Source organism: Chrysochloris asiatica, unplaced genomic scaffold (assembly GCF_000296735.1).
Source record: "Chrysochloris asiatica unplaced genomic scaffold, ChrAsi1.0 scaffold00129, whole genome shotgun sequence".
NCBI lineage: Eukaryota > Metazoa > Chordata > Mammalia > Afrosoricida > Chrysochloridae > Chrysochloris > Chrysochloris asiatica.
Genome location: NW_006408647.1, coordinates 2463458 through 2486749, shown reverse-complemented (window position 1 = coordinate 2486749; position 23292 = coordinate 2463458). Strand labels below are relative to the sequence as shown.

The 23292-nt window shown below is 37.5% G+C and overlaps 1 protein-coding gene across 1 annotated transcript in view; it reads right to left on the bottom strand.

Annotated features, from left to right (window-relative positions):
- The window catches only part of ELOVL6 (ELOVL fatty acid elongase 6), a 182077-nt gene that overhangs the window by 40946 nt on the left and 117839 nt on the right, over positions 1-23292 (bottom strand). Inside the window, exon 2 of the mRNA XM_006869315.1 lies at positions 20916-21047. Within this exon, the coding sequence (XP_006869377.1) occupies positions 20916-21047 (132 nt within the window). The remainder of the gene's footprint in view (positions 1-20915; positions 21048-23292) is intronic.

Genomic DNA, 23292 nt, shown 5'->3' with positions numbered 1-23292 from the left:
CGCCTACCATTAACAGTCACCAGTCATTGAAATATAACAATGTTGTTGTTAAGTGTTATCGAGTTGGTTCCGACCCATAGCAATACTGTATAGGGTTTCCAAGGAGCAGCTGGTGAGTTTGAACCACCAACTTTGCAGTTCAAGCTGACTTTGCAGTCCAGCACATTACTCCACAGCACCACACCAGGACTTCAAATATAACAATTGCTGGTGTTGTGAAGTGTTGTCAAGTCGGTTCCGATCCATATAGAATTTCCAAGGAGCAGCTGGTAAGCTCAAACCACTGACCTTGCAGTTCAAACAGTTTTGCAGTCTGGCACATTTAACCTACAGTGCCACACCAGGACTCCAAATATAACAATAGCATCCAAATATTTATTAAGTGGAGTACTAGTGGTAGAACATAAAAACTTTTATTAGAACCTCAGAATTTTGAAAGGAGGAAATAAAAGTTAGAAATGGTGAAAGATTACTAATAGGTAAGTATTTGTTTTGTTTAAAATTATGCTTTTGAAACACAAAATTACTCAGATGTAGATTCATAAATTCTGAAAATATATTTTCCTTCCTGACTGACACTGGCTCTATAGGAAGGCTGATGTTAAACTATAAAAGTTCTGAAATATATAAGTATTTTGAAATATTCACTCTTAAAACGTGTAACCACCCTATAATTGTATTTTTCTTTATAGAACTGTCGTGAAGATGAGTAAGACAGTGTAGATTAAGCAGCTGGCATATGTAACATCTAGGTCCCCAAGTGGTGAAAGTAGTTTGTAATTGACTAGTGGAACCTAAAGGTTTGAACCTACCCAGTTCTGCTGTGGCAGAAAACCCCAGTAAGCTACTTCCATAAAGATTATTGCCAAGAAAACCCTATGGGATAGATCTACCGTGTAACACACGAGTCAGAAGTGCCTTAAATAGCAATGGATTTCATTTCATTTCAAATATATAATATCTAAAAAAATCCCTATGGAGTAATTTTACTCAGTATATATATAGAGTTGCCATTGAGTTGCAACAATAGTGAGGTTGGCCCAGGATCGGGCAGTGTTTCGTTCTGCTGTACATAAGGTTGCTATGAGTTGGTACTGATTCGATGGCACCTAACAACAACAACAACAACATGAGTTGGAATCAAATTGGTCATTAGTTGAGACATTTAGAGGGAAAACAAACTCGTACAATTTCTTCTCCATGATCAGTAGAGGGGCTCTGTTCATTTTGAACCATGGTCTTCTCACACATTTTCATTTTGGAAGACGGAGTCTTCAGAATAGTAAACATTTTCCATTCAATACTAAATCTCCCTCCTGCTCCACCTCCCATGCCCAAGTCATTTTAACCAGTTACCTAAAATCTCAAGAAACTTAAAAAGCTAGTTAAAATCATTACAAAGTATATAATGAGTCTGACTTTCTTTCTCCTCTATTTTCTGTGATTTTGGTTTACATACTATTAATTACAGCAAACGGACCACTTCTAAGAAAACTATTGTTTTTGTTAGGTGTTGTCAAGTCCATTGAGATTAATAGCCACTCTATGTCCCACAGAATGAAATACTGCTGGTTCTGCACCATTCTTAAAATCATTGCATGAGTACAGAATTTGTTATGATTCACAGAGTTGAATGCCTTTGTATAGTCAATAAATGTCTTTCTGATACTTTCTGCTAAGACCCATCTGACAACAGCAATGATATTCCTCATTCCAAATCCTCTTCTGAACCAGACTTAAATTTCTGATAGTTCCCTACAACTGTTTTTGAATTATTGTCTGCAAAATTTTACTTGTAGGTGATCATAATGGTATTGCTTAATAATTTCTGCATTCTGTTAGATAGATCACCTTTCTTTGGAATGGTTTTTATTACTCTTGTTTGTTGTTAAGTGCCATGGAGTAACCCATAGTGACCCAACAAAGGGTTTCCAAGGAACGGCTGGTGAGCTTGAATCACTGACCTGGAGGTTCAAACCGACTTTGCAGTCCAGCATATAAACCCACAACACACCAGGACTCCTACTGTTGTTGCTGTTAAGTGCTTTCATAAAGACCTGTATAGGGTTTCCCAGGAGCAGCTGATGCGACTGAATCGCAGACCTCATGGTTTAAAGTGACCCTGCATTCCAGTGCATTAAGCTACAGCACCACACCAGGATTCTTCTCAGGTACCTTAAAACTTCCAGCCTCTATGCATTACCTAATTTCAAACTGGTAATGTTTGAGCAGTGCCTCATTCTTCCAGCAATAAATTCTTAGTTATCTAGTACTGCTATAACAGAAATACCACAAATGATTGGCTTTGACAAACTTATTTTCTCACAATTTAGGAGGCGACAAGTCTAAATTCAGGGTGCCAGTTCTTGGGGGAGGCTGTTTCCTCTTTATTCTTCTGCTCCTGGTGTTCTTCATTTGACTTGGCATCTTTCTTGCCCTGTCTCTGCTTCTTAGCTAGCTTTTAATCTTTTTTATCTCAAAAGATTGATTCAAGATACACCCTACCTACAATAACCGTGCCTCATTAACAACAAAGGCAATTCATTCCCCAAAGGGATTATACCCACAGGCATAGGAATTAGGATTGACAACACATATTTTAGTTGAACATAATTCAAACCACAGCAGGGTTTAAACTGTGTGTGGAGCAGGGCTACATTTTCTCAGAGGGCTCCTTCTGAGCAGCAAGATGTTTCTTACCATTTACCAACTATATGCAGACCTTTTGTTGAGGAAGAATCAAAGAGGAAACGGGGCACCCTTAATTCATATCCCGTCAATCATAAACCTTAAAGAAGGCAAGTTCATGCCCACATAAGGACACCAAGTATCGCTTGTAAGGCATATCATCCATTCAGTCTTTCATTGATTTGAGTCAAAATTATGACTCACACTTTGTGCTCCCACTGGATTACCTTCACAGAACCTCAGGAGGGAATTCTTGATCAAACTATGGAGAAAAACTGATTTTTGTTCTTCAGAACTTACTTCAGATCCAGTTCTCTTTTGTGATCTTTCCATGAGTGTGAATGTGAAAGAACAACTACAGAATGCATTATAAAGGGATGGGATAAACAGAATCAATAAAATGTTCACAGGTCAAGTGAGGAGAGAAATAGATGAGGCATCAAAATGGACACCTGCATTAGTTTTTAAGAAACTCAACCTATAACTTTATTCTAACCCTGGGAATTTTAAGATCTGTATTTTTAAAGAAGGAGCCTTGATTGTGGAACAGTTAAGCCATCAGGAGTTCAAACCCATCTAGGAGCTCTTCCTGAGGAAGACTTTGCAATCTGTTCCTATAGCCTAGAAAACTTTATGAGGCAGGTCTACCCTATCACATGGGGTCACTGTTGAGTGGAAATCAAGTCAACAGCACCTAACAACAATAACAACATGTCTTTAAAGAACAAAGAAAACTACATATACATACTTTAATTGTCAGTCAGCATATCAGAGAATACAAAAGTATAATCCCTTCACTCCAAGGTATCATGAAAGATGGTCTGAGCTCAGCTAAACTGTACAGGTAGCAAAATCCAGTTAGAGAAGTTGAGATGAAATACACAGACCATGCCAAGTTCTAAAATTTGAACTATGCTCAATTTAAAGGCAAAAATTAGATTATCTTCTCTTGCTCTTCCATCTTTTTTTTTTTTTTTTTGCAAGACTTTGTCTTGAGTTTATTTTTTGTTTCAAACTAGCAACAACCCCAATTAAAAGCTAAACTCTTTCAGGGAATTTAATGATTCATAATGTCTTCATATCATAAGCAATTCTATTAAGCTGTATTGAAGATTTTTGTTCCAACTCTGGGCTAACAATCCTGTTCCCCTCAATACGTAGAACTAATGAATAATCTTTCTCAGTTATTTTAATCACCCTACACATCTACTTCTAAGTCAATGATGCTCAGAACAAAAAAGTACAAGAAGCTACTGCTCTACCCAATGATGTACCATTAGCATAAAATGAGAGGACTAAGAGAAAATCATTGCTTTATTATGTTAGAAAATTGTAGTGTATGAGCAATGAAGTATAGTACCCTGAATCAATCATTTTAATTACAGAGATCTGATTCTAAATTTCAGGGCTCAGAAAACTGAAAGAAACACCCTGGGAAACAATGAATACAATGAGTGCTGCTTGGCAGTCATAGCTTCTAGTAAACATTACAAATTAGTTATAAGGGATAATGAGATCAAGCAGCCAAAACCAATTTTCGTTTTTCAATTTTTTAAAGAAAAATAGTAGAAAATAATTCCAAAGAGAGCTAGCTGTTAATTAAATTTATCCTTCTATTGTCTGTTGCTGTTTTTAGCTGACACAGAGTCAATCCCTGACTTCGTGATCCATGTACAATGAAATGGTTGTAGGTTCGACCTTTGCGATCCTAAGGATATTCATTAGTGGTTTTTGGAAGTAGATTCCCATGCCTTTCTTCCTAGTCTAGAAGCTCTGCTAAAATCTGTTTAGCATCATAGCAACATGCAAACTTCCACTGACAGAGAGATGGTAGCTGTACACGATGTACATTGAGGTGGAATTGAACTCAAGTCGTCCATGTTCGTGGTGATAATTCTACCATCTAACATCTACTCACAAGTAACATTGGCTAAAGGATTGTTGGTTATGAGGTGGAAAATGGAGACTTCGGTATATCATATCCAAAAGCATGTGAGATCACGGACAACTGTCAATTCCACAGCATCATCAAAAAATTAGTAACGATTTGAAGTTCTTGGTTGAAATATTGTTGTTAGGTTCCATTGAGTCAATCAAGCTTACAGCAAGCTTATGTATGAAAGAAATAGTATCCAATTTTGTGTCATCCTAACTATTGTTGCTATGTTTGAATCCAGTGATGCAGCCATTGTGTCCATCCATCTCATTGAAGGTGTTCCTCTCTTTTGCTGACCCTCTATCAATCAAGCATGATGTCTTTCTCCTGAAAACATGTCCAAAGTAAGTAAGATGAAATCTTACTATTCTTGCTTCAAAGGAAGATTCTCATTGTACTTCTTCCAAAACAGATTTGTTCGGACATGGAGAGATGGAGCAGCTGGGGACTGGCTTGCAGGGTGTGCCCTTTGGATGTCTGAATGATTATATATTCATTAGTGCTTTGGTGTACATCCAAAAACAAAACAAAACAAAAAAACAGAGAATAGAAGCCAATGCTGTTGAATGATGATCCATGGAGAGAATGTAGTCATTGCAATGAAACGAAATACGATAGGATGAGTGTAAAGCTGATGTTCCCCCATGTAAACTATCAATCAATTTACAATAAAAACTTTAAAAAAAAGACAAAAACAGATTTGTCCATTCTTCTGGCAGTCCATGATATATGCAATAGCACCACAATTCAAAGGCCTTGCTGCGTCTTCTTTATTCATTGTCCTGCATTCATAGGTATATGAAGGACTTGAAAATGCCATAGCTTGAGTTTTGTTGTTAATTGTCATCGAGTTGGTACTGACTCATAGCAACCCTGTATAGGTGTCCAAGGAGTGGCTGGTGAGCTTGAACCACTGACCTTGCAGTTCAAACCGACCTTGCAGTCTAGTACAGTAATACATTGCATCACAACCGGTTTACTTAAACCCTCAAAGTGACATCTTTGCTTTTAGCATGCTAAAGAGATCAATTGCACCAGATGTGCCCAATGCAATATGTGTTTTGATTTCTTGATGGCTGCTTCCATGGACATTATGGATCGAAGCAAAATGAAATCCTTGATAACATCAATCTTTTCTCCATTTATTATATTGTTTATTACTGGTTCACTAGTAAGGATTTTTGTTTTCTTTATGTCGGTGTAATCCATACGTAAGATTACACAGTCATCTTGATCAGTAAGTGTTTCAAGTACTCTTGGCTTTTAGCAGAAAAGGTTGTGTCATCTGCAAATTATAAATTGTTAAGGCTTCTTGGATTATCTGCTCAGCATACAGACTGAATTAGCATGGTAAAAAGATAAACTCTGATATACACCTTTCCTAATTTCACACACACACTCCATATTCTGTTCAATCAACTGTCTGTTGGTCTATGTAGGTCCTATATGTACACAATTAAGTGATTTAGAATTCCCATGTTCCATAACGTTATCCATAACTTGTTATGATCCATGCAGTTGGATGCTTTTGCACAGCCAACAGAAACACAGGTAAACATCCTTCTAGTGTTCCCTACTTTCATCCAAGATCAGTATGACATCAGCATTGATATGCTTCATTCTATATCTTCTTTTGAATTGGCTGGAATTTCTGGCAGTTCATTGTTCATATACAGCTGAAATTGTTCTGAAATTATTTTCAGTAAAAATTTACTTGTGTGTGACACAACTGGCAGTATTTGGCAATTTCTGCATTCCATTGGCTCACCTTTCCTGGGAATTGGAATACATATGGATCTTTTCCATTCAATTGGCCAGGTAACTGTCTTCCAAATTTCTTGGCATAGATAAGTGAGCACTTACACCATTGCATCCATTTGTTTAAGTATCTAAATATGGATTCTGTCAATTTCTGGAGTCTTGTTTTTGGCCAGTTCCTCTAGAGTAGCTTAAACTTTTTTCATGGCTAAGGGAATGTTGCTGTTGTTAGGGTTAGGTGCCATTGAGTCGCTATGGACTCATAGTGACTCTATTCACAACAGAACAAAACACTGCCCTTTCCTGGGCCAACCTCACAATCATTGCTATGTTTGAGCCCATTAATGCTGCCTGCCACTGTGCCAATCCATCTCGCTGGGGGTCACTGACAACTTCAATCTTTTCTCCATTTATATGGGTTTTGTTATTGGTCTAATGGTGAGGTTTTTGTTTTCTTTATATTGAGATGTAACCTAAACTGAAGCCTTTGGTCTTAAGTTGTAATCAGTATTTTAAGTACTTTCGCTTTCAGCAAACAAGGTTGTATCATCTGCATATCGTGGGTCTTCTTCCAATCCTGATGCCACATTCTTTTTCATATAATCCAGCTTCTCGGAATATTTTCTCAGCATACAGATTGCATAAATGTGATAGAATACAATCCAGGTGCATATCTTTCCTAATGTTAAACCATTTGGTGTTCTCTTGTTCTGTTTGAACAACTGCCTCTTAGTCTATGTACAGGTTCCTTATGAACACAATTAAGTGTTCCGGAAGACTCATACTTCTCAATGTTGTCCACAGCTTGTCATGATCCATACAATCAAAAGCCTTTGCACAGTCAATAAGGTATGGGTAAACATCTTTCTTGTATTCTCTGCTTTCAGTCAAGAGCCATCTGACATCAAGTAATGATATCCCTTGTTCCCCCCATCCTCTTCTGAATCCAGTTTGAATCTCTGGAAATTCTCTGTCAATGTATGGTTGTAGCCATTTTTATATTACATTTAGTAAAACTTTACTCACATGAGATATCAAATATATTGTCCAATGATTTCCACATTCCGTGGGGTCAATTCTCTTTGGAATGAGCAGAAATACGGATCTCTTCCAGGGAATGTGGACTATCAGAAAATATTGAGGGGAGCAAAGATTCATCTCTCAGTGTCAGGAGATCTTCTCCTCACTAATGGGCATCTACAGGACAGAAACTACTAGTATTTTTCCATGTTATTCACTTTTATATTTTCTTTAGCCATTCTACAACTGTGGTTACCTCATTTTAGTAATAGATGTCAGCATTCCAGAATACACAAGTAGGCACTTTCATAAAATGTTAATCTTTCAGTGTGAAAGATTTTTTTTTTTTTAAGAATTCAATATTTGGTTCAAAATCTTAACAGGTTTGGGTTCTTTTTGTTTTGTTTTGTTTTAAATATCCTGCTTAAACAAGAAAGGCCCTTTAAGGATTTGTAAAGTAACACAAGAAGTTTATAAGCACTGCAATCCTTAATTCAGTCTTACCATGTTCTTTAACTAACACTTAAGGGGTTATTTTACTTATATGTTAAATTATCATGCAATTTCGTCTAGAAAGCCTATGCTATTTTTTAATCAAATTTCAGAAGAGCTTTAATACTCCAGCTAATTAAATACTAATTCAGAGGACATTTTGGTAAAAGGATTTAAAATATCTTACATGTCAGCTGTTTCAAGTTGTTAAAGCACCTGTAATACAAACATATTATTGAAGTCATATTTTTGTCTAAATTCAAGTATTTTAATTGGATTACAGATTACCAAAATTATGATAAGAGAATCTCAAACATAACTTTAAATGACTGGAAGAGCATGCACAGAATAGTAACAACAAATACCTATGGGGAGTGAGCTTAAAGGCTTTGGGTGTGCCCTTTACTGTGATACTGTTTTTATGCATAGGGAATCCTCACCTTCAGAACTTTAGTTAGAAAGAGAAATTATTTAGTTACAAAAAGAAACCCAAAACACTATTGAGTAGCTTTTTCAATGAAACAAACAGGTAGCTAGTTGACTGTGTTCTGGGAGAAAGAGAGGCCATTCTCTGCCTTTGAGACAGCAATCAGAAGTTCTTTTCCAAATTAAAGTTGTTGTATTGATGGCAGTCTGGGTTCTCTATATAAACTATAAGGGTGTTTCAAAAAGTTAGTGGGGAAATGTTATTATATTTTAATTTCATTTTCCCACAAACTTTTGGAAACTCCCTGGTACAAACTTTCATCGTCTTTGGATTAAATCATTACAGTAAGAGCAGTTTTGAGTGGGTGCTGGGGGGCAGGAAACACATAAGTCAGGGAGGTCTGGAGTGCCACCATGAACTGCAGGACAGTAACCCACAGGAAAGGACACCCATTAAAGGAGGGGGCGGGGCAGAGGCCACTGTGCCCCCTGCATAGCAGGGTGATGTTTTCCTGGAGTTTCCTATTAACCCACTGCTCACAGCAGGTTGGGAGCTTCCCTATGTATTCTTTTAAAAACATCAACAACTAGCAAACTACTATGAGCTCACTAAATTGATCTAATTATTTCCTTGATATTATTAACAACAACAACAACAACATTTCAAACTCTAAGTGGTTCCTAGATTCAAGGAAGAAGTAGAAATAGTTTCCTTTTTCTCTGTTCAGAAAGAAATGCAGACAACTATTACTAACCCTCTTCCACTATTCTTACTACTTTTTAGAAGAAAAATATTTACTAAGCATCATTTGGGCACTAGAGACACAACCGGAAACTAGACAGAAATAATCCCTGCCCTCAGGTCATAAGTGCTAAAGAAAAAAACTATCAGGAGAGTAGCTTAGGGGGAATATTGTGATTTTACACAGAGCTCACTTAGAGGGTGAAATTTGGGTTAGACCTGAAGAAGGTGAGGGAATACGCTATCTGGGTAAAAAATGTTCTAGGCAGAGGGAACCATGAGTTCGAAGCCCCTGAATATGAAGTCTTGGTAGAACGTTTAAGGAACAGCAGAGTCTACGAGAGGCTGAAGAAAGAGGAGAGTAGGAGAGGTCAGATAATAAAAACTAGATTTTGTGGAGCCTTGAAGGCCTGTGGAGAAATTCTGAAATAACATGATGTCAATCCCTAACTTCTTGAAGCATGCCTCTATTTTCACAGAAGCCAAATGAAGACTGACTGGGGTGTCTGAGACAGTTGACACCGGGTCAACTGGATAAAAAAGGATATATATATAAAATTATTAAAACTATCAATTGTATAGTATTATGGATTGAACGGTATCTTCCCAAAATTTGTGCTATAAATCCTTGGTGTTGCGCTATGGGATAAAGCAAGCCCTGGACCACAAGGTTGGTTTGAAACAAAAGGTCAGGGGTTCAAACTCACTAGCCGCTCCTCGGAAACCCTATACAGGGTCGCTGTGTGTTGGAACTGACTCAGCGGCACTTATCCACAATGTACCTGTGTTTATGGGAATGGGTTTCCTTTGTTAATGAGAACAGGATCCGTGTAAGGGGCTTCTGGAGTTAATCTCTTTTAAAGAGATACAAAAGAGATTAAACCAGCAAGTGAACAAGCAGAGACAAGGGAAGAAAGATGTCAAGCCACATGAAGAATGCCTAGGAGCAGCTGTTCAGAGAGACAAGGACCTTCTCCCAGAACAGAGAGAGAGAAAGAACACCAACAGTCTGACTTTGGACTTCTAGCCTTGTAAGTGGTCAGAAAAGAAACTTCTGTTTCTTAAAGCCACTATTTGTGGTATTTCTGTTACAGCAGCACTAGATAATGAAGACACATGGGAACATGCAGTTAATTGTATACCAAGCTTCGATTTTCTGAAAATGTAACTGGAGAACTTGCCAAGGGTGACATTTCTACTCACTAATTCAGGAACTGTGTGTTATGTGTTCAAGGGGCAGCAAGACACAATTGTTGCTGCAGAAACTCAGTCTAGCAGAAAATTCCTCAGTAAGGTAGTATAGGGTTTCCGAGGCTGTCAAGTGTTTCTGGTCTATGGCCGTACCATACTAAATGTGTTCGTTGAGCTCTTCTGATCTCAGAAGCAAAGTAGTATCAGGATTGGTTAGTACCGATCTTGGAAGCTATGCAGTGTTGGGATTGGTTAGAACCGATCTCAGAAGCTATGCAGTGCCGTGATTGGTTAGTACTTGAATGGGAGAGCACCTGTAAGCTTTGGAGTCCTGGTGTGGCACTATGGTTTAATGTACTGGGTGACAAGGTCGGTTTGAATGGCAAGGTTGGTGGTTCAAGTCTACCAGCCACTCCTCAGAAATCTTATACAGGGTCACTATGGGTCAGAACCAACTCTACTACACTTAGCAACAGCATAGTGTTTCTAAAGCTGTCAATCTTTATGGGAGCAAAAAGTGACTCTCGGGTTTGAACTTGTGGCTAGCAGTCCAGTGTTCATTCTACCATGCCACCAGGGTTCCCTAAGGCAATAATGATGAGATAGCAATAAGTTCGGTTGAAGTAGAGAGATCAGGGCTGAAATCATCCAAAAGGCCTTGATTAAATAGGGCAAGTCCAAATGATGGCTCAGCTATAAGTAAAAAATGGAGAAAAGGCACGAGATACAATATGTCTAAAGACATAAAATTAGGACTGGGAAGGTACATTTGTTTATTGGGCAATAACATAGACATCGGAGCCCTGGTGTGGTGTTGTGGGTTAATGTGCTGCACTGCAAAGTGGGTTTGAACCGTAAGGTTCAAGCTCACCAGCTGCTTCTCAGAAACCCTACACAGGGTCACTATGGGTTGGAATCAACTCAATGGCACTTAACAACAACAACAATATAGACATTCCTTGTTAATGGAAATGTTAGTATAGGTCAATGGTGAAAGTTGGGCTGAGGAAAGATTATACTTTCTTAAGGTTCTTAACCTAAGAGCAACAGAATTCCACTGAGGATTAAACAAAGATATGATGCAGGATGTAAAGCAGTTTGGATAGAGAAAACATTTGAGAGATACCAGTTAGCGGCTGCAGTACCTCAGATGTGAAGTGACTAGGGTTGGCGTGTCCAGCATGGAAATGAAAAGGTGTAGACAGTTACTCTAAATATTTATAAAGAAGAATTGATGCAACCTGGTGACTGGCTGTAAGTTAACTGTATATTTGAGTGACGTGATTATTTACACTAGGAAAACAGTGGTAAAATGTAAGGACTCAAAGGAATAAAAAAAACCATCCAGTCTGAATATTTTAAATTTGAGTGATGGTGCGTCTCATATGCAGAAGAGTAAGACATGAGATCAATGCAAAAATAAAGTTCTTTTAGGGGTTTACTTGGCAAATGATCTCTGGTATTCTTCCTTTTTCTGTTTTATTGAGTCAACAAAATTTCTCAGCAGGTTATAAATAGAATGGCCAGTCCATTTATCACTCAAACTGGAGCAGTTTTGAAAGTAAAAGAGGAACTATTAATGATTACACTGAGACCATAGTATAAAAACTAAGACTGTCAGAGCAAACCAGGATAGATGGACCCGGATTTACAAGCCTGATAGAGAGCTGCCAATTCTTACTTTTATTATTGCTTTAGTTTTTCAAAAGGAGACAAGTGATTCGATTAGTGCCATTGTGATTGGAGACCAGAGTTTTTTCAGGCAAGGGATCCAGTTTTAGGAATCTAAAAGATATAAACAGGAAGATAATGATGATGTCTGTGCCATGTAATTCCTCTCTATTAAGGAGCTCTGGTAGCGTAGTGGTTACGAATCGGGCTGCGAACCTTAAGGTCAGCAGTTCGAAACTACCAGCCGCTCCGCGGGAGAAAGATGAGGCTTTCTACTCCCGTAAAGATTTACACCCTTGGAAACCCTGTACAGGGTCGCTATGGGTCGGAACCGACTCGACGGCACTTAACAACAACAACAACAACCTGTTATTGATGCTCCTGCCATGGCTAACCTGTGGAGGGGAGAAACTACGATCCCTTGGGTTCACACTGGAAGTTATGCAAGGTCCTGGCATTTTACTAGATTTGATCCTGAAGATAGAAGGATTGGATAACTTCTCTGTGGGCTAGGAAAGTCCATAAAGCCCATGTGTTTGGGCATGCAAACACAATGCTGGGGAGGAACAGGTAGGAAAGAGTCTGCTGTATTGTATAGCTTCAATTTGCCTGGTAGTTACTTTGCCTCATTTATATGTTGGCAATTACAAAACTGATATTAAAACAGTGGAATGGCAACTCTCAGACTGACAGATTCAAATATAACTTGAAACACAAAACAATTCTATTATCGTTCAGAGTAGACCCTGTTTTCTTTATGTATGAAATGTTACCATGGTGTCTTCATCATAGAGGGCGACCATTTTGGAAGTACCGAATAATTGACTGCAATAATGAGCTCAAACACATTAGGCATTGTGAGGATTGCACAGGACCGGGCACCATTTCTACAATGGAGCAGACTAGGTGCAAGTAACAATAACAATAAACATAGGGATTCTATTTCTATGGCATTAGACTTTTTTACTACTATTTATTAAGCTGTGTCCTTGTTGACTTACTGGACTTTCTGCCCTACTTGCTCCCATGCACCCTTCACTATAGAGAAGCTTCACGTTTCTCTTGGTGCAGAGAGAGAGGAAAAGAAAAAGAAAATGGGTTCTGTTGTTATCTTTCTGCAACCTGACCTCTCAGTCATGTGTTTGTGTCATCTGGATGCAGTGTTGTTTCTAGTCTCAATGACTGAATGTTTCAATAAATATACATTCTGCAGTGTGAGAAAAATCAAATTGATTCTGCAAAGAATGAAAACTATTCGCACTCTTTCTTCAGAAATGAGCATTTTTCTTTATGTCCCTTAGCTTCAATTTTAAAATAAGAGACAAGAGGCTGCTATCTGTAATTCTGGCCTCAGAACTGAGGCATTAGAGTGTTGAGCACTTTCTATTGTTCTTTCATAAAACAGCCCAAAAGCAAGAGGGGAAGAAAGGCACAAAGTACTGATACAGATAAGATTATAGTTTTGCAATTCCAAGTATCAAATTAGTTATGATAATAAAAGATGATAAACAACCAATGAAAAGAGTACTATCTGACCAAGAGTCCCCAAACATCAACAATGACAAGAGCCTTAAAGAGAGGAACAACAAATGGACAAGAAAGAAAATCTCCAATTTGTTCTTTCACTTAACTCAGAGTCACTGTTAAAAAGAGAAGAGAAGGCATTCTCAATTCTACCTACATCTCTACCACAGGTGGAGAGGCGGCTATCAATAGGATAGTTTTATTTTGATACAGACTTGATTGATTTCATGCACATTCAGTGTTTCATCAGAATCTTATAAAATGTCTACAATTGTTATCACCTCTTTTGAAAGACTGAATCTTTTGCATATGCTTTCAATTTTGTTTTGTTATTGTTTTTAAATATTTGTATCAAACAGTTATCTTTTTCTTGCTTGACTGTTTTGCAATGACATAAGTTATTATTTACAAAAAGAATTAAAGTCTCCTTCAGAGTCTCCCTAAATCCATTTTTTTTTTCCCATCCCAGAACCGAGACAATCACTATCTTGAAGTTTTCTCATAGACCTCGATACATTTATAACACACACATAGTCATAAATGAAATATATTAATTCACATGGGATTAAATTTATTATGAAAATTAAAGAAACTTTTCATAAACCCAGTATTATTTAGCAACTTTTCCGTTTTCACTACTCAGCATTTTGCTTTTTGAGGTATTTTTTTGTTTTCTTGCTTATGCAAGAAAAGTGCTTAACTGATTTCTTTTAACATGTGAAATTCATAGCCTGTTATTCCTAAAATAAGAACTTTTCACCTTTGCTATTTATGTAGTTTACATGTCCAGTAGCATTGTTTGGCTCAGTGATCTTTGTGCTTCAAGTCGGACCTCTTTAGACAATCATAGGACAAAGTATGAAAGAGAGACTATAGTATAAGGTGTTCTGAAAGTTGACATTTTTAAAATTACATTTTTATAAACCAATGATACTCTCACTGCTTCAATATGGACTCTAGAATGCCCTGTTTTTCTCATCTGAACAGTTGCAGTTGGCTTTATTACATATTTATTGACCTGTAAAATGAAACAACTGGCAATACTTCTTTCAGATTTTATGTATTGATGTGTATGTATAAACAGATATCTAATGATTTGATCAAACTATTCATTTGCTCTACAGTGCTAAAAAATTTTTTCTTAAAGTTTTAGGTGCTATAATTAAGCATTTTGTTCATTGAAGTCCTACTGGTGAGGGGTGGGTATAGGAATATTTTTTTAATTAATCTTGATTGGATTTCAAACTTAAGTTTGAGATAAATTTTAATAACAGTGTGATATGGCCAGGAAATGAACATGAGGTTTAACTGGGAAAATTGCTGTTTAATAAACAGGAAAGAAGTCAAATTACAAAGTGCAAAAAACACTGGGCTTTGTACAAATAAAGCATAAACCAATTGCAGCCATAGTGAATTACCAGTAAACAGGCGTAAGCAAATTTTAAGCAAGCATGATATTGGCAGCTATAAATATGCAGCACAAAGTCATTCTCATAAGTAAAGTACACTGACTGGACACGGGCTTAGACCTTGTTCTGGGTCAGAGACCTCAAAGAGGGCTGCTTGGAATTCCTTATGCTGCTGATGCAAAGTAAACACTGCCTGACACACACGTTGGTCATGACTGCTCCAAACAGAAGCACACACATGTTCCTCCAATCTGGAGGCATTTGAACTTATTAAATAAATGCATAAAATATTCTTTACAAATACACTGTAGGAGACCAATTGAGATATCATTGCTAATTGAGTGCCATGGAATTGGTTCTGACTCATAGGGACCCTGCAAAGGGATACCGAGGCGTGGCTGATGGTATTGAACCACCAACCTTGAGGTTAGCAGACCACTGCTTATCCTACAGCACCACACCTTCCCAAGGTGGCATATCTATAAAGATTAACTGACTCCAGAAGCTAATGGTTTGGTTCTGAATAAAGATGGAATTCTAGAAAAATCCATCTGAAACGAAATCCATTGTGGGCTTCCAAATATTTAGGTGGTCATATTTACTCATCAAAATCTATGACAGCTTTCAATAAACTACACTGAATATGGCCTGTATGAAACACTACCATAATTTTCTGTCTGAATTCAAATGTAAAAGAGAAAAGAGAGAATAAGAATATTTTACAAGATAATAATAACAATACAATGAAAAAACAAACAAAAAATCCTACCACTTTATGAAGTACACTGGAAGTCAAGGGAGAATTTTTGCTTCAGTATTCTAAATATCTGAATTAATTCCCATCTCAGTTGTCTCAGTTATTAGAGAAGAATATTGAAAATACCATAGACTGCCAGAAGAATAAACAAATCTGTCTTGTAAGAAGTACAGCCTTGAGGTTCAAACTGACCTTGAGGTCCAGGCGCATTATCCTGTAGCACACCAGGACTCTTTGACAATACTAAGCATCAGTAAATAAATGCATGATGTCAGAATTCAGCATATTTTCCTTTAGTGTGCATGCATGTACTTTAAATCTCTTCCAGATAGTTTAATATATTAATAAACGGAAGTTTTGTGTCTAGGATTAAAATTTACACAAATGTTATTATATAAAAAATATAAAAGTTATTCTATATTTATATTTTATATAACAACAATTGCTTATCTTACTCAATGAATTTTTGACTGATAGCCTTTAACCTGGGAGGAACTATAGTAAACCCTTCCAAACATGAAACATGGTCAGTTAGTACAATCATAGAATGTCATAATAAAAGTTTCCAGTTCCCTGCTAAGACTGTTACAATCAGTTCTTATAAAATTCTAGACTGCCCTCTCTTCCACATAGTTGTGGCTCTCTTTATTTTATGCAAAACATGGGCTGGACTAGGTAAAGTTACCAGTATAAATGAGAAACTAAGAAAGAGAAGCGGAACTAAGTGAGAGAACATGTCTATCAAATATACGTAAGGGCACTATGGATGACTGTTGTATAATACATTGAGAGAGACAGTAAATGAGGAACTATTCACTGACAATGGGAACTGGGGATTCTGATAAGGAAAAAGAAGAAATTTAGTGTAAGATGAAAGTTAAATAAAAATTGTGGTGCTGTAAAATCAGCACAGGTAGGCAGTTCAACAACAAGGTCACCAGTTCAAACCCACCAACTAACTACTTCTCCTTGGAAACCCTACACAGGGTCACTGTGAGTTGGCATTGACTCAGTGGAACTGAACAAGTCCTAAGTTTGCATTCTAAATATCAATATCAACTCAGAAACACATTTCAATTTTGACCTCAGAAAAGGTCTAAACGTAAGAACTAACTTATCTCAAAGGAACACCCCTAGTCACCAGATGTCAAGTACCATTGAGTAAATTTCAACTCACAGTGACCCTGTGTGTGTCACAGGAGAACTAAGCTCCATAGGGTTTTCAAAGGCTGATTTTATAAGTACATCAGCAGGTCTTTCTTTTGGGGCACCTCCAACCATCCAGTTAAAAGTTGAACATTTTAATACTTTGCACCAAGTAGGGGCTCTAGCACCCAGATAAACCCACTGCTATTATTAGATTATTAATAATCAAGGTAAGCATGGGCTTACTTACTAATTGTAGTGAACAATCTTACTTTTCACAACATCCAAGACACTATTTCTATATAGCTGGCATCTGTTTCTCTCCCAAACCACAGCCCCTTCCTACAGAAACCATCTGTTTTCAAATTTATAATACCTGAAAGGTGTTAATTGTTAAACACAAGTAAGGACATGCTTACTTGTACTTCCTTACTAATCTGTAGTGAACACTTTCACATGGGTTTCACCACATCTTTGATGTGGTAAAATGATTTAAAAAAACAACAAACCTTGTTTATTAGGTAATCCTCCCTGGTTTGTTGCCCATAAGTCAATTCCAACCAATAACAACCCCATCTCTAAATTCCATTCTCATCTTCCTAAGGATGGAGGATTCCTGGGGAAAAGGGTTGATTCCAGTTCTGGACAAAAATGCCTGGAATATCCTGCCATCCCCAAATCCAGCTTTTCCTATTCAGGGTATGTGAAAAGCATTTAAGAGACAATTTGAAGAAATGACCATTGCCACAGAGGGGACAACTTAGCATCAAAAAGAACAGTAAGAGCGGTGGACTAAAACACACCAGAAAGTTCACTGAGAGATAAAAATAAATGTATAAATCCATAAGTGGCTAACGATACTTAAGGAAACATACTATATTGTTCACATCCTAGGTAATAACATCATTTGAGAGGTGAAAAACACTGGCAAAAATGGACAAAGTATCAAGCATTTAAACTGATTTCCTATAAAATCTCTCTCTTCCTCTACACACACACACACACACACACAGAGCGAGAGAGATAGCGAGACTCTCACACACACACTCACACACACACTCACATTACAAGATAACTGGCTTGTCATTAAGTGCCGTTGAGCTAGTTCTGACTCATAGTGACCTTATATAGGGTTTCCAAGGAGCAGCTGGTAGGTTTGAACTGTAAACCTTGAGGTTCAAACTGACCTCAAGGTGACAAATGGTCCAGTTCTTACCTACAATACCATACCAGGACATCTAAATAGTTAGTTGATAAAGGCAAGTTTCTTCATATAGGAAGGCCTTTTAAATATTAAACCTGAATATATAATCAACTCTCCAGATCTAACTACCAGCTTAAGGAATCAGGAGATGGAAGAATACAATTGACAAGATCCAGTCTGTGGGAAATTGTATAGGCTAGATGATCAGGTTTTCTTCAAAAGATTGATTTCAAGAGGAAGGGAAAAAAGGATTAAAGCGGATTCTATAAATTAAAAGAGATCAATCAATCAATGAAAGTGTATGGATCTCATGGTGATCTAGTTTCTTGCAAACACACCATAAAACCAATCATTATGAGACAACCAGGGAAATCTGAACAATTCTTGAATTTTAATAATACTAAAGAATTAAGGAGCTGTAGTAGCATAGTGGTTACAAGTCGGGCTGCTAACCTCAACGTCAGCAGTTAGAAACTACCAGACATTCCTTGGGAGAAAGATGAGGCTTTCTGCTCCCGTAAATATTTACAGGCTCTGAAACCCTATGCAGGGGTCGTTATGAGTTGGAACTGAGTTCACAACACATAACCAACCAAGAAACCAAAGAATTATTATTTGTGTGAGATAATGTTCCTCCAATCATTGGGGAAAAAAACTTTTAGAAATGGTACCATATGAATCAGAAACATTTCAACTTGTATGATTTCAAACAGAATCTGGGGAAGTAGGACATTTGCAGAAATAGAGATGAAACAAGGAGTTCTGGTTCAGCAGTAGTTAGTGCTCAGCTGATAACTGAAAGGTTGCTGCTTTGAAGCCAGCAGCTACTTTGTGGGAAAAAAGATGTGTCAGTCCCTCTATAAAGATTTACAGCCTTGGGAACCCTGCAGGGCAGTTCTACTCTGGCCTCCAGGGCCATTATAAGGGCACCTAACAACAACACACAACAACCAGTGGATCGAAGTTTATTGGGACTCTTTTCTCTAGTTATATCTGTTAAAGTTGAAAGTAAAGACTGAGGGCATATTGAGAAATCCTAAAAGGCCTTATTTGAATAAAGATAAATTTCCCTTCAGATGTCAGGATACTGTAGGTAGAATATGCTGTCAAGCTTCAATACCAATAAAATGAAAATGCTGCTTTATATGACTTGGCACAAATTACAGAGGAGTCTATAATGACAGTTCACAAATAATGAATACCTTAAGTCTACTGCATTATAAAGGGAACCCTTGTGACTAGTGTTCAACTGCTAAGTGAAAAGTTGGCGGTTCAAACCCACCAATCATCTGCAACAGGTAGTCTGCTTTTGTAATGGTTTACAGCCTTAGAGACGTTACAGGACAGTTCTTTGCTTTACAGGGTCGCTATGAGTCAGAATTGACTTGATGGCAGTGGATTTTGGCTTTAAAACAAACAAACAAACAAACAAACGAACAAAAAACAGTCTTATAAAACATACTACATTCAAAAGCATATTCTGTAATAGCAGGAAATGGGTGTTTTAGATGCAAAGGACCAACATAATAGAAGTGTGCAGATCACAGAAGTTTATGGGAAATTCCTCTTCCTGTCTGATAAACTAGGTAATCAAAGGCTAGGAAATCAAATGGTTGTCCGTAGTCTTTTTTATGTAGCAGAAATAATAACATTGAAGGTCGCCTCAGTGCTAACAAGTGAATTATTAGCATGATCAATTTTGGACAAAGAAGATGATGGCGGGAGAACTCTCCAACTAAGAGATTGCACACAGCACGGCAAATTTGGTTGCAATGAAGGCTTTCTTTCTTATCATGGCTTTGTTTGAGTCCTTAAAGTATTTGATAATGAAACATAATAATATAATAATGGTTAATGAGGCTTTTAATGAGTTCATCAATTTGTTAGTGGTTGTTGTTACTAGTAAACACCATCGAGTCTGTTCTGATTCATAACAATTCTGTAAGGAGTGATAGGTGTGTTTGTACAACTGACCTTGTGGTTAGCAGTCCAGGGCTTATTGTACAGCACCACACCACGACTAGAACAGTTAATATATAAAATGACAAGTACAGCTAAATATTAAAAGTACATAGTTCTGTGGTTTGTAGTATATCCATACACATACATACACACCTGCAGCCTAATTATAAATCTGTGGGTTTTTGACAAGCAAAACTCAAAGAAAGCAGAGTGTCTTTGTTATCGCTGCAGGTAAATTCTGGCACCTGCTAGGACACCAGCTGTTTACTAATTAATCTTGTGATTGCCTTGATGGCCAAATACTATAAAAACTGGGACGACTCCATTCAGCTTCTGAAGGAATGTTGTTTGACAGATGTCCGTGAGGCAGACCCAGCTATGTCACAACAGTCTGTATGGTGAGTTCTGCCAGATGCGCAGAAGAAGAAGTGACTACATGAGCATCTGTGTTTGAGGCAGTGGGAGGTGCCATGTGGAGCGTACTCCAGAGAATGCAGAGCAAAAGCATGCTCAGGTCTAGTGATACTGACACAAACAGATGTCCAGTGTCTGCTCTTACGTCCAAGTGCCATCTTTTGATTAAGTGTTAGTCAGTAACAGCATGCCCATTACATTTGAGCCTTACCTTCCAACAGACTTCAGCATTTTACTGTTGCACCTTTCCAAGTAACCCTTCCTCGCTACGTATGTCACAACACCAGTGGAAGTGAAGTGCCCCTTCTATCCCTAACAGGTGAATTGCATTATCCCATGATCGCTTTAGAGAAAAAGGAAGTTGGCCGGGGAGCTCTATAAAGAGAATGCAGAGTGTGGCAAATTTGTTTGCAATAAAGGCTCTTGCTCTAAACACAGCTTTCTTTATTTTAGCCTTAAGGTATTTGAGAATCAAACATATAAAAATATAAAACAAGATGCTTGACTGTTGCTTTATTTCAAAAAAGTCTTGGAAGAAATGAAAAGATTATATTAGGGAAATGAAAATAACCTACCTGAAGACGGCAAGGGTCAGAGACCAGAGAACTAATGGCTTCCTCAATTCAAACTTTGCCCGTTTGTTCATTAGGTGCCGACCACCAAATATAAAGGCAGCATACAGAGCAGAAAACAGGAATGACTTCTTCCTGTGAATGAAAAGATAAACAATAGCTTATAAAATCAGAATATTAAGCAATTAATTGCAATAAGAACACATCGCATTTTATATTATGTCACCTCTTCAAAAGTATGAAAAACATGTTCTTGGGAATTTACTCTCTTCATTGAGGAGAGGGAGTGTGGTTAGTCCAATTTGTGCCATGCCTTTCTGTTGAAATCTCTCTTAACAAAATTAGGTCATCAAGTAGATTAACCAATAACACATTAAGTATCAAGTCAGAATATATTTTCTTTTTGAGCTCTGTGACTCTAAACATTTCGCCAACATAGCATTGAGGTGCAAAAAAAAATTGATTTACCCTTTCACTAAGAGAATTAAATTTTACTTTCCAAAGTTTGCAAAGCCAATTTTAATAGATGATTTTTAAAAATGATCTAATTGGAAATAAATTATTGGTGACAGGGTGTGTCTTGGGAAAATAAAGTCAATAGGATTTAAAACATTCAAGTGTAAGCTACATGATTTATGGCTTCCCCAACATGGATTCTTAAAATCCTCTCCACCAAAGAAGGCAAGTATCAAACTTCAACATTATTCATAATAACAGGCATGCCAGTCATTATACATAGAGCAAGTGGCAGCTGTTCAAGAGGGCAGAACAGAACAAGAGGACACTGAATGGTTTAAATTCAGTAAAGGCTTGCACCAGGGTTGCATTCTTTCACCATACTTATTCAATCTGTATTTTCAGAAAATAATCTGAGAAGATGGATGGGAGGAAGACTCATTAACAACCTGCCATATGCAGATGATACATTCTTGCTTGCTGAAATCAGGGGACTTAAAGCATTTACTGAAGAAGATCACAGCCTTCAGTATGGATTGCACCTCAGTGTAAAGACAATAAAAATCCTCATCACTGGACCAATAAATAACATCATGATAAATGGAGAAAAGATTGAAATTGTCAAAGACTTCATTTTGCTTGGGTCCACTGTCAACTCTCATGGAAACAGCAGTCAAGAAACCAAATGATGTTTTGCGTTAGGCAAATCTTCTGCACAAGAACTCTTTAAAGTGTTGAAGAGTGAAGATGTCAGTTTGAGGACTAAGGCAATGCCTGACTCAAGCTATCTATTTTCAATACCCTCATATTTATGTGAAAGTTGGACAACGAATAAATAAGACCATAGAAATATTGATTCATTTGAATTATGGTGTTGAAGAAGAATATTAAAGTACCATGGATAGCCAGAAGAACAATCTGTGTTGGAAGAAGTACTGCCAGAATGCTCCTTAGAAGCCAGGATATCAAGTCTTCATCCTTCACACTTCAGACATATTATCAGGAGAGACCAGTCCCATCACGCTTCATAAAGTGGAGGGTCACCACAAAAGAGGAAGACTGCCAATAAGATGGAATGGTGCAGTGGCAGCAGCAATGGGCTCAAGTATAACAACGAATGTGAGGATGGTATAGGACCAGACAGTCTTTCATTCTGTTGTGCGTAGGGTCAGTATGAGTCAGAGCTGACTCAATGGCATCTAACAACAACAACAATATACTTTATAATTGGTTCCGATGCTTCCTATATTACCTTGTATGTTGTTGTTGTTGTTGTTTTTAAGTGCCGTCGAGTTGGTTCCAACCCATAGTGACCCTGTATAGGGTTTCCGAGGAGTGGCTGGTGAGCTTGAACCACCAACTTTGTGGTTCAAACTGACTTAGCAGTCTAGCACATTAACTGACAGCGCCGCACTATACTTGCCCCAAAATTCGAACTTTAACCTATTCAAACCTCTTGATCTGCTTATAGGAAGTACAGGGAGTAAATGACATATATGATGAGAAAGCAATCACACTACTCAAATTACGGACATTTTAGTAGGACAACTGAACTTCAACAAATTGGTAGCCTGGAATAAAATCTGGGACTGTTCCAGATTTAGACACATAACCAAATACAATGTGTAAGATAATTTTTTATTTGTATTTGACCAATTGTAAAAGCACATTTTTAATATAATCAGAAATTTTTAATTAGGTATTACAGGTATAATCCAAAACAACTAACATCGAGTCCATTCCAAATCATTGCAACCCTATTGAAAAGAGTAGAACTTCTCTCCATAGGGTTCTCAAGGGTATAATTTTTTATGGAATCTGACTGCTATATCTTTCTCCCTTGGAATGACTTGTTGGTTCTAGCCACTGACCTTCTGATGAGCAGGGAAGCACTTAAATACTGCACTAGGACCTTTTTTTTTTT